General features: G+C 41.1%; 2 protein-coding genes across 12 annotated transcripts in view; one reads left to right on the top strand and one right to left on the bottom strand.

Annotated features, from left to right (window-relative positions):
• Window positions 1–1,295, top strand: part of TOP2B (DNA topoisomerase II beta) — a 164,473-nt gene extending 163,178 nt beyond the window's left edge. For all 3 annotated transcript variants that reach the window (XM_073568361.1, XM_073568360.1, XM_073568362.1), the window contains exon 39: window positions 784–1,295. In XM_073568361.1, coding sequence (XP_073424462.1) covers window positions 784–945 — 162 coding nt within the window. In that variant the 3' untranslated portion in view covers window positions 946–1,295. The remainder of the gene's footprint in view (window positions 1–783) is intronic.
• Window positions 1,296–1,335: 40 nt separating this feature from the next.
• Window positions 1,336–12,874, bottom strand: part of RARB (retinoic acid receptor beta) — a 965,418-nt gene continuing 953,879 nt past the window's right edge. For all 9 annotated transcript variants that reach the window (XM_073568382.1, XM_073568363.1, XM_073568380.1 and 6 more), the window contains 3 exons: window positions 6,967–7,171; window positions 4,999–5,157; window positions 1,336–3,598 (listed from right to left, as the gene is read on the bottom strand). In XM_073568382.1, coding sequence (XP_073424483.1) covers window positions 3,411–3,598; window positions 4,999–5,157; window positions 6,967–7,171 — 552 coding nt within the window. In that variant the 3' untranslated portion in view covers window positions 1,336–3,410. The remainder of the gene's footprint in view (window positions 3,599–4,998; window positions 5,158–6,966; window positions 7,172–12,874) is intronic.

The raw sequence follows: 12,874 nt of genomic DNA, 5'->3' as shown, positions 1-12,874 counted from the left end.
CTGTCAAACTAATTTTCACTCTTCACACTGCCAGATAGTAAAACGTGATTCCTCAGTGGTGGTGTGCTGTAGCCATGCTTAGCATTGTGTACGGTGATCTTTGGTTTTTGTGCAGCTCCTGATCTAGTTTTCAGAGACAGTTTTCTCACTACAGAGATGTAAACCAACAGGCTCCATGATTAGCCGAGCACTGTACTTTGCACTCCCGAGCTCGGTGCTGTGGAGAGGTGATTACTTGTTTTCATGGGAGAACCTTTAGTTGCTTTACCAGTATATGCTCTTATTTTGGGTATGATTAATCAAGACTGGCGTTATTCACACGTGCTGAAGTCAGACTCTTCTGATTCTCATGAATCTGAAGCATTTGATGAGTGGTGTGCGCCTCCGTTGCTATGGCAGGAAAACTCCAGTCAGATACTGGTGTTAGATTTCTGGCGTAGGGAACGCCACAGTTCATCATACATTAGAGAGCTGGGTTGCCATGACCCCGCCACACCCCCTTCCACCAGCTTTGCCTATTTTGACAGAGCTGGGAGAAACTGTTAGTGAAACAGCCAAAAGCTGCAAAATTTAGGGACAACTCTTGAGTTGTGCCTGAATTTTGTGAGTTTTCAAAGCTTGAATTTTGTGAGTTTTCAAAGCTTGAATTTTGTGAGTTTTCAAAGCTTTTACTCCCGAATTCTGGCCTGAATTTTTTGCCTGATCAGGCCCTTTGTCTCCCATGTTGCCCTTAGTCTGTGGATTTCTTGTCATCTGACCTTTTGGTAACTGATTTTCCCTTAGAAGTCTAAGAAAGCGGCGTTTGACAATGATTCAGACGTGGACATCTTCCCACCAGAAGCGAACTCCGACAGTGCAACACGACAAAGGCCAGGCCGGGCCAGGAAAGAAGTGAAATATTTTGCAGAGTCTGATGAAGAAGATGATGATTTTGTTATGTATTAGTTATGTCCCCGAGGAGCACCCCAATGTTTTCCAACAAAGTATGTTGTGTAGTCCTTTTGTCCCTCCCGTTGCAAACTTTTGTACATTGTCTTATTTTATGTGATAATGTATTTGATGTTTTTTATTATTGTGTAGGCATTTTAACATTTGTTGTTACACATGCAGTTTTCTGCTCTTTTTTACTCATGAAATATCATGTACGCGTTCCAATTTGCCTTGTAGAAATGTTTTAGACTGCCGTGCTCAAGCACACATTTTAATTGTCATGACTAAATACAAAAGAGAGAAAATACAGCAACCCCGCTTTTTAAAATGAAGACAAAAACATTAAAAAAAAAAATGGAAATCTATCCTCTGTTGTGTGTTCCATTAAGTTCACCAAGAAAGATGTAAAATAAATATATTTTATTCTTTTGCCAGGAGACTCCATGGAAAAAAGGTAAACAGTATATGAACATAGAAAGCATTGTTAAACAATCTCAATGTACAAACCGAGCCAGTGAAGAATACATCACAGACTTGCTAAAATATCCCCCCAAAATTTCTACTAGTGCTTTAAATGAGACCTATAAACACCTTTCAATGTGTCATCGTCTACTGTGGTATCACCGCCACTGTGATCCAGATTAAAACAATGAAATGGGTGGTGGGCTTTACGTGTCTTTGAAGTGTGGGGCTGAGGCAATTACTATATTGTGCCAGTTTAATGGGAGCGCCACGGTAGTGTAAGTTACATCTCTCGCTTGTGCATCTTAACAACTCATTATGTAGAGTCTTCTACTAGTTAAAAAAAAAGAAGTCTGTTCGCACAAAATGACTGTTCAAACCAAGCATAGGCGCTCTGTGCATCCTTGGTGTGGCTAAACAGTTTAATACACCTTGCAAACTAATTGTTTTGCCTCTATCTCTACAATCTCTTCCTTAATGGGTGGCTATGGATGGGAAACAAGTGCACTAAACTGGTGGCTATGGATGGGAAACAAGTGCACTAAACTGGTGGCTATGGATGGGAAACAAGTGCACTAAACTGGTGGCTATGGATGGGAAACAAGTGCACTAAGCTGGTGGCTATGGATGGGAAACAAGTGCACTAAGCTGGTGGCTATGGATGGGAAACAAGTGCACTAAGCTGGTGTCTATGGATGGGAACCAAGTGCACTAAACTGGTGGCTATGGATGGGAAACAAGTGCACTAAACTGGTGGCTATGGATGGGAAACAAGTGCACTAAACTGGTGGCTATGGATGGGAAACAAGTGCACTAAACTGGTGGCTATGGATGGGAAACAAGTGCACTAAACTGGTAACTATGGATGGGAAACAAGTGCACTAAACTGGTGGCTATGGATGGGAAACAAGTGCACTAAGCTGGTTGGCCATGCCAACGGAGCACTAAAGGCCTGTGCTTGGTTTGGCAAGTCATTTTGTGCTGACAGATTCTATAATTCTACCATTGTTGTAGTATATAACAGCTGAGAAAACCTGCAGCTGCCGCTAGTGTTAAAGGATAGCAGCTCCTAGCATGCTCTGCCGTTCTCAAGTAGCCGCGACCATCTTACAGCGTTCATTACGTCACGCTTCAGAGTTGTAGAGAGTTGCTGATTTATGCACCAAACAGATGTATTCTGGGAAATTAAAGGGGGAACTCTTTATGCAATACCCACTCGTAGGTCGTGAACCACACACACAAACATTTCGCTAATGGCTTGTGAACAGGTAAACATGAAAAAAAGGAAAACAGACAAAAACATTGTAACACTGGAAAGTGCCTTTGAGGCTACAATTACTGCAGTAATGCACCTGTAAATATCATCCACCAAAACAATCACATCTGTTTGATCCACCTTCTTAAAGTGACATTGACAACTCTACAATAACATGTCTCCTAACGGAACAGGCAGTTACAAAACTGGCTTCAGATAATGTAGTGAATGTTCTCCCACAACTTCCTCCGACAGGAGGGAAATAGACGCAATGCATTTGAGGGCATGTAATGACCTATATGACGGTTAATGTTCCTTGAATGGACACGTACAACAGTCCATTTGTTTTTTGTTATTTTTACATTTTTTTTTTAACCTTGTCTTGGACATTTCATGTATGCAAGACAAAAGGAAAGCACCGAACATCCAGCAGAAAGAACAGTAAATAGGTTATGTACAAAGTCTTCAAAGATCATGCAATCTGATGATCGGAAGAGAAAATAGACATAGCTTTATTTCTTGTTCTGTAAAATGGCTGCTTTAGTGTGGGTTTCTTCTATTCGTAAGAGTCCAGCAAAGATAAGAATGTAAACAGCAAAAAGTAGATAGGTTTATATAAATGGAAACCAGTTGGTCTTTTCTTGCTGAAGAATCTGAACACGTTTTGGATCTGCAAAGTCAGCAACGGGCTGTGGGAAAATGCTTCTTGCTTGTCATCCCTGTGTGCATATTGTGTTGGGAATGTCTCGTGGAGATTTGGGCCTTATTGCACCTGTGCACATTTGCTGACCCTCTCCTCTTCTGGGTTAGTTGAGATGCTCTGACTGTGCTCTGGTGCATTCTCACTTGCACTGGATGTCTCGTGGCCTTCCGAGTTCTCCAGCATTTCCTGAATGAGGGGTGGCATTGATCCGGGTATTTCCAGCTTCAATGTGATAACACGTTCTGCACCTAAACAGATCGGAAGCAGCATGTTTAGCTACACGTAATGCATGAAAATCCAGATTTTTAGGTTAGACATCTTTGACCATGTCTAAAGCAAATGAATTTTGAGACAAATTGGGATTTTTATATGTTATTGTTCATGTTTTTTGCTTTAGTAGTATTATCATGTGAATGACATGGTTGGTTTGTGGACCTGTTATAGAATACTACTCCTGTAATCAATATTTTCTTTCAAACCGTAGTAGGTTTTCAAAAGACACCTTTAGGCTGTATTCACACATGCATAATTCATTGGATCTCCTGACCCAACCCAGACTCTAAGCCTTGAAGGCGTCAAATTTGGGTCAGGAGATCCGCGGCCTGTCTGTACATCAGGGACTATAACATGTATGTGTGAATCCTGCCTTATTAAGCACATATGTAATCAAAGGGAAGGTGCAAAGTAAGCCGAGCTCCAGGAATTGTAATTTACCCTAAGAGTCATGCTTATAACTTCTAAAATTACATCGGCTATGTGTCCAGAATTAAGTGCTTGGAGCATGGTGGATGGGGTCAGTACGGCCAGTGACACCTTTCCTCCGGCAGTTTACAAGGCCAGCTCTGGCTCCTACTTCATTATCCGTTCTGGCTCCACATGGGGCGGCACTGTGTAATTAGAGTCCCACACAGCACCGATGTATGCGCACAACAGCTCTTCCTCTAGAGATGGCCAGACGCGTGTTCTGCATATGCTCAGGGGAAGGGAAGGACACCTAATTTGCGTATTACATGATGTTTTCTGGAGCCAGCGCTGTTAATAAAGCAGAGAGTAGCACCAGCCAAACTGTCCATGAAAGGTGCTTTGGCCCGTGCTGGCCCCATGTTTTAATTTGCATGTTAAGTTAATGTATGTTTTTTGGAAAAGTAGCCCACGGAAATTTGGAAATACTTGATTAGGGCAAACTTATTTTTAGCATTTCCCAATGACCGAGTTCCTTTAAGAACTTTTATACTTTTATATATTAATGTGAAATCTAGAAGTCTGTAACTATATGGAAGCACGCAACTCCATAATGACTTACTCCACAATTCGTTGTATTATCATATGGCCCACATATTCCCATATACGATAACCTAATTCCTGCAGAAGCTTTTTTTTTTCTTTTTGAAGGGTACAGAGAAGATTATTCTTCATTATTAATTGACTGATTAAATACCCTTTTTCTTTATTTAAAAAAAACTCCACAGCTCAGTGTGAATTCAGCATTTTATATAAATATACTTTTATGCAGTATCGAGAAATATATATATATTACGTGTATCAATCGTCCTATGTCACATTCACATATTATTATTGCACGACAATACAAATGATATCTGTTCTCTCCGGAGAAGCCTCATTGTCTATTATAGCCATATGACATTACCTTTTGCACTAATGCTGCGAAGATCTGTGATCTTCATTAAAATCTTTGGAAACATATGGGGTTTGTTGGGTCTTCTCTTTCTGATATAAATTTTCAATGCTTCCAGTAATGGCTCCTGCAGCTTATCTACTTTAGCCGGTTCTTCAAGATCCTGACGGTCTAGATAAGCAAAAAATGGAAACGGAAAATTCACCTTTCATGCATAGTTCTTTCACCTATTTGCATTTCCCGCTGTTCGGGTCACATACAGGTAAGCCACTAGATGGCAGCACACTGTAAGCCTCCAGCTGTAAGCCACACCATCTGCCTCAATGAATCGTGCAGCATTAGGCGGACAGCGCTATATTTGGCCTGCTGACATCTGAGTGCCTTTCAGGTCTAATTCTTTACAAAAAATATTGCTTGTATGCCTGTTACTACAGATTCTCCTTCAGTGCAACATGCACTATTCTCCCTTGACAGGACATATCTGAAGTAAAGCAATTTCTATATATTATCTATAGGGTACTCATGGTTGTTGTAAGAGCTTTAATACATTATGTGCAGCCAAGCATTCCAAGCACAAGTGGCACAGGCAGCAAACACTGATTGCCGCTCATTCCTGACTCCGATCACAGTCCTAGGATGAAATGTTGCTGCTTTTAAGGGCACAGCGACACATTGTGGTCAGAAACCATGCTGAAACTGGTTGATGGGCTTTTCACATTGTTAAATGGCTCTGCTGTCTAGCAGGTATACAGCGTAGTGTCAGCATAAAGCTGGGGCTTCATAGCAACTGTGGCCACAACAACAGGTGAATGGGGTCACAAGGTACCTTGGCAAGCAAGTTGAAATTTTTGGAACTTGCTTGTTGTGGTACTTGGCGGGTCACAATGTGCACTATCCTGTGAGGTAGCGGGGGCACACAGCAATCACCAACCATGTGTCAACATGTAGACCCAGCCTTATTCAATTTGAAAACCCAAGTGAACAGGAAACCGGCCAATTTATTTATTAAATTTTTTTTAAAGTGATGGCCATCTATGGTGGGCCCTTTAGACTGGGGTTGCTGCAGATTTATTCACAGTATATCTACAACTTTTCTGCAGCAGAATGCAAGAGATACATGCCGATTGTGCTGCACTTTTTGTTGCAGATTTGGTGAACATTTCACCTTTTCCATTGGGAATGGTGAAATCTGCACTAATTCTGCGTAAAGACTTGATATGCACTTCACAGTAGTAAAGATTTTGTGCATAAAAGCTGCACCAAATACAGGGCATGTGAACCTATCCTTAACGTGGTTGGCGCTTCTTCATTGATGGATAAAAAAAAGTGCATGTAACATCAAGCAACTTTGCTATTTTCCTCTAATTAACAATTTTATCTGTGCTCAAAAAATATGTCCGAGTCCCTGCAGCTGCATGTCTCGCTGTTGTTCGACAGCCGCAACACATGTAAGGATTGTCTGTTAAGCAATCCCTGCAGGTGTTGCAGCTGTCGAACAACAGCGAGACATGCAGCCACTGGGATTCAAACATATTTTTGGAGCACGCTAAAGACACTCTGTTAGCACACGAGCGTGCACGGATAGCTCCTTATCCGAGGACATTTGCTCATCAGTGGTGCACACCACTTGCAGGCTCTATGCTTATTTTTTTAGAGCCTGCAAGCACCTCTTTGAAGTCTGCCAAATTGCTGGATATGACGAGCTTTGGTGCCCTGCCTTCAACCTAAGCTGCATTTGCTTAACCGCAAGACCACGCAGCTGGTCCGACCTGTAAATCTTCAGGAGCACCACCTGGGAAACAGGAAGGCAGGGTAGGGGTGTGCTCCTGAAGAAAGAAAACTATGAGAAACCCTGTAAGCTCATCCCTGTTCTGCTAGGATTCAGTTTATATGTGCTCTGAAAAACCCATAACAACGGTTTCCTAAAAAAAAAAAAAACAGGAATACACACACAGCTAATCTGTTCTATGTGATACCCACCTTCGCAAATTAAGCAGATGGCACTGAGCAGGCCAGTTTCTGTGTCATCCATTTCTAGGGGAAGGAGCTGGTTGGCAAATGTGAACACAAGGTCGGTGAGTGGACCAAACCCAGCGTTGTGCATCTGAGTTCGGTTGAGTGTAAGGCCATCTGAGAAAGTCATGGTGTCCTGCTCCGGGGTATATCTTGTGCAAATTCTAAGAATCTGTAATTAGACAAATAAAATATAGACTTATGAATACATGCTGGCACAGGGGGGACACGCATAAAAATCATACCAAAACCCCATCACAAATCTCATGGTGTGCTCCAGCTTCACCAAATTGTTGTAATAATGTTCTTAACCTTTTAGTTTTAGGCAAAAAAAAATGTTGAGTTGATCTTTAGAATACATCTTTAGGCTGTATTCAGACCGCCATGACAGCCTATCCAGCGGATATTAGATAACTTCTGAATTGGTGGGGGGGGTCCAACTGCTGGGATTGCTACAATTGAGCACTTTTATCCCTGTTACAATGGATCGGCGGTACACATGCTTGACTGCTGCTCCTTTCACTTTCCATGGGATTGCTGGAGCGCTGCGCTCGCTGTGCTTTCTCCAATAGCCCCATAGGGAATGAATACAATGCGGGTCGAGCATGTGCACTGCCACTCTGTTCTAAAGAGTGGTGATCCCAGTGGTCTGCACCCACTGAATTAAGAGATAAAAGGGGTATTCTGGTTCACAGACGCCAAGTTCCACTTCAGGCCTTTGAAATCTAATAATAATTACTTCACCCTTCATTTTTATCATTTAAAGGTCATTGAATGTGAAATAACTCTAACGTGGAACTAAATGCAGGTAAAATTACAATTCAGATAGTAATACTCAGGCCTATGAGTGATACTTTAAAATATGGAATTGCATAAGCTTAAGGCAGAGAAATTATGATTTGTGGTTAAAAATAAGTTGTTGACGTGATAAATCAAGCAATAAGGTACAGAATCCATCAGTCTGGTGCTATAGATAGAGGACTTGCTCTTAGAAACACCTTTGCCAAGCAGATTGATGTCAGCAGTTTACCCCTTACCATGTATCTGGAAAATCTGTAGTCATGTTTGACAATTTTATTTTTTTCCTATTCTATTGCCACCCCTCCATCTATATCCAACCTGATCCATAATGTTACTCCTCCATTGAAATGGACATGCATGTTTAGACAAAGCGTAGTGATCTGAGAAGACCCAAAATATCTGCTGGCTGAAAGATGTCAGTGGCCGATATTAGTCTTATCCTTAGTGATTTGTTACATTCGTCTATTAACCTTTATAAATTACTATAAGTTCCTATTAGTCTTTACAAATTACTTATCTAAAGCCTTTAACATCACAAATCACATCTACCAACACTATTTTTGGGGCTTTGGTGGAAATGTCCCTCGTTCTGCTGCAGGATTTGGAAACGTAAAGTCGCATGGAAATTGTAGGCAGCGCGCTGAGCATTCGCCATCTTATCGACACCTTTCTACCTGCAATATCCTGATTGTGTCTCAGCAGATAACAACTGAGATCACGGATGTCCTTCCCTGTCTGCATTCATCAGGACTGATGGGGCTCCGATAAAAACAATAACACTGTGTACAAAGGGGGAGAACAAGAAGGTCACACTGCTAAATAATGCAAGGTGTACAGCTCGGCATCTTTAGCCACCAGCACAGCAAAAATGGTAAATGCCAAGGAGAGTCCATTTCATTTTACACAATCACAGCAGCACTATCAGAGGCTACAGAAAAAATGAGAGTAAAAGAAGGAATTGTATTAACGTATAAGCCACCCCCAAAAAGAAAAACAAAAACTTTAATCCTAGATCTGGGGGAAGGGTTGAAAAAAATACCATCAAATCAATCAACATAGACAAAACTATGATAGATGGGTTTATCTTTACAGTTTCTACCTTTTTTTTTTTTACTTGCAATGGTTTTGCAGCCTATAAGCTCCCCTAATACTCATTGCACTCGGCCATTATGACCACCATCACCACGAATATAAAGGGCATAAAACGCCGCTATCACATTAATACATTCTGGCAAAATAGGTAGTGATGAAGAGCACCTTTCCAGAAAGGCAATAATGCAGATAATACAATGAAGAGCAACAAATAAAACAAAATACCACAAGAACATTGCAATCTCTGGTGTAAATCAATGGTATAGCAATCTCCCGAGTGATTGGCTGCAGCGGTCATGTGCAAATATGGTATTTCAATGTAGCAGGAACAGTAAACAGAGACTGAAGAGGACCACTATATGCGAGTACTAATTTTCGCTTTATCCGCTCTACGCTTGGCCAATCTGATTAGCACCATTGGCAATAAGGTTCACAAGTCATTACAGCTATTACTTTGTTGTGCCTGAATGGCTACAGCTGTGGAGACGCTTGTTGGCCAAACATCAGAAGAATCACTCAGGTTTAGAGATGGGTGGATCAATTTGTGAGACTCAGATCTATTGGCCATCCCAGTAGTCTTCTGGCCCATGGATAGGAGACTAAATAACCTCTTATCTGCCAGGATCCCTGGCACGGCTTGAGATTAACCAGAGCCAGAACGACGTCATAATTGCACTGTGTCGCACAGATGAAGACATGCCAGCTCAGATTAATCAAAAGCCATGCCAGGAATCCCAAAACGAAAGACACTCATGAGCCTCCGATCCAAAAACTACAAACCTGGACGATGGACCGAAGTCCTGCAAATCTATCTGCTCAGCTCTAATCAGGTCCTATGATAACTTTCTATAGGAGAAGTGATCCCACATGTTCACTACTGTTCCACTCATACAGAGGTTCAGGACCCCTCTGCTTGGGATTGATGGGGGCCTCAACAACCAAACATCTAGTGATCAAACCATTTTCATCTATCCTATGGAAAGTGGATAAATGTTGTTTATAGGACAACCCCTTAAAGTGTTCAAGATAATACACAGGAGTTGACATGTAAGCAGAGAGTTTTAAACTATCCCTAATACAGTATGACATTAATATATTCAATTCATTAATAGCGACAGAAAATAATCAGGGACAAACAGAACAGTGAATTCCCAGTCCCATAGGTTATCTGCCTCTTCTGCAAGGAAAAACAAACAATTGGAGAGGGCATTACCAATTCACATTCACTGTACAGGAGTCACAGGTCTGAACACCCGTCAGTATCAGCAGTGGCAGTCATCAGTTTACCTTCTACAGGAAAATCTGCTTAAATTAATTACCATGTCAATTAAAAAGACAAAATCTAATATTAAAGTTGGCCTATATAAAAACGAAGGCGCCATTAACATTCATTTATTTCTTTCTATACGATATTTGTAATGCTAAATGTAAGAATTGCAGAGGAGATATTGCAGGAGATATTGCGGGTGAGATCTTGCAGGAGATACTGCGGGAGATATATAAAGTGAAGGTTCTGGGGAGGCCATCTAAGTCTCCTGACCTCAATGTCATTGAGCCACTCTGGGGATATCTCAAGAGCGCAGTTCATGCTAGACAGCCCAGCAAATTACAGAAACTGGAGGCTTTTTGCCAAGAAGAGTGGGAAGCTTTACCGTCTGAGAAAATAAAGACTTCATCCACAGCTACCACAAAAGACTTCAAGCTGTCATTGATGTTAGAGGGGGCAATACACGGTATTAAGAAATGGGGTATGCAAACTTTTGATCATTGATCATTTGGATGTTTTAGTTTGTCGTCATGATTTAAAAAGAGAAAACACAGTAGTTTGACAATGAATGGCTTCACCCAACCACTAATCATGAGTGTAACATAGTAACACAGTAATTAAGGTTGAAGGAAGACTTTAAGTCAATCTACTGTAGTTCAACCCATATCCTGTCCTAACTTGCCCTAACATGTTGATCCAGAGGAAGGCAAAAAAAACCCATGTGGCAATCAGAAAGCTTCACATTGGGGAAAAAGATTCCTTCCCGACACCACATACGGCAATCAGACTAGCTCCCTGGATCAACGCAATATCAAGGAAACTAGTGTATATACCCTGTAATATTATACTTTTCAAGAAAGGCATCCAGTCCCCTCTTAAATTTTAGTAGGGAATCACTCATTACAACATCATATGGCAAAGAGCTCCATAGTCTCACTGCTCTTACAGTAAAGAATCCGCTTCTGTGAGTATGCTTAAACCTTCTTTCCTCCAGACGTAGAGGATGCCCCCTTGTCCCCGTCTCAGGTCTATGAGTAAAAAGATCATTAGATAGGTCTTGGTATTGTCCCCGCATATATTTGTACATTGTAATAAGATCACCCCTAAGCCTTTGTTTTTCCAAACTAAATAACCCCAAGTGTAATAACCAGTCTTGGCATTGCAGACCCCCTAGTTCCCTAATAACCTTGGTCGCTCTTCTCTGCAACCGCTCAAGTTCAGCTGTCTTTCTTATACACCGGAGACCAAAACTGTACACAGTATTCTAAATGTGGTCGCACTAGTGACATATATAGAGGTAAAATTATGTTCTCCTCATGAAGCATCTATGCCTCTTTTAATGCATCCCATTATTTTATTTGCCTTTGCCGCAGCTGCCTGACACTGGCCACTAAATGTGAGTTTGTCGTCCACCCATACACCCAGGTCTTTTTCAGTGACAGTTTTGCCCAGTGTTTTACAATTAAGCACATAATTATACATCTTATTTCTTCTGCCCAAGTGCATGACCTTACATTTATCCCCATTAAAGCTCATTTGCCATTTATCAGCCCAAGCTTCTAGTTTACATAAATCCTCCTGCAATATAAAATTGTCCTCCTCTGTATTAATTACCCTGCAGAGTTTAGTGTCATCTGCAAATATTGAAATTCTACTCTCTATGCCCCCTACAAGGTCATTAATAAATATGTTAAAAAGAAGTGGGCCCAACACTGACCCCTGTGGTACCCCACTGCTAACCGTGACCCAGTCCGAGTGTGCTCTATTAATAACCACCCTTTGTTCCCTATCCCTGAGCCAGCTCTTAACCCACTTACACATAGTTTCCCCTATTCCCATTGTTCTCATTTAATGTGTCAACCTTTTGTGTGGCACCGTATTAAAAGCTTTTGAAAAGTCCATGTACACCACTTCCACTACATTCCCTTGGTCCAGTCCAGAACTTACCTCTTCATAAAAGCTTATCAGATTAGTCTGACAGGAACGGTCCCTTGTAAACCCAAGTTGATAGTGGGTCATGAGGTTATTCTTCTTCAGATACTCCAGTATAGTATCTCTTAGAAAACACTCCAGGATTTTACCCACAGTTGAGGTTAAGCTTACTGGCCTATAATTTCCAAGTTCAGTTTTTGACCCCTTTTTGAATATTGACACCACATTTTCCATACGCCAGTCCTGTGGTACAGACCCTGTTATTATGGAATCTTTAAAGATTAAAAATAATGGTCTATCTATGACTGTACTTAATTCCTGCAGTACTCGGGGGTGTATCCCATCCGGGCCCGGGGATTTGTCAATTTTAGTGATATTTACACCCCGCCGTACTTCCTGCTGGGTTAAGCAGGTAACATTTAATGGGGAATTTTTGTTATCCCTGATCATGTTATCCGTCATGGGATTTTCTTGTGTAAATACTGTTGAAAAAAAAGTCATTTAGCATATTGGCTTTTTCCTCATCCACCATTTCACCCAGACTATTTTTAAGGGGGCCAACACTATCATTTTTTAGTTTCTTACTATTTATGTAGTTAAAGAATATTTTGGGATTATTTTTACTTTCTTTGGCAATAAGTCTCTCTGTCTTAATCTTTGCTGCCTTGATTTGCTTTTTACAGAATTTATTTAATCTTCTGTATTTATATATGCCTCATCACTACCTACTTGCTTTTAGGCTGAGTTCACACGTGGCATTTTTTTCGCGTTTCCGCGGCGGTT

Source organism: Dendrobates tinctorius, unplaced genomic scaffold (assembly GCF_039654945.1).
Source record: "Dendrobates tinctorius isolate UK_male_01 unplaced genomic scaffold, ASM3965494v1 ptg000005l, whole genome shotgun sequence".
NCBI lineage: Eukaryota > Metazoa > Chordata > Amphibia > Anura > Dendrobatidae > Dendrobates > Dendrobates tinctorius.
Note: the sequence above shows the minus strand (reverse complement) of the source record. Positions and strands in the feature narration are given on the sequence as shown.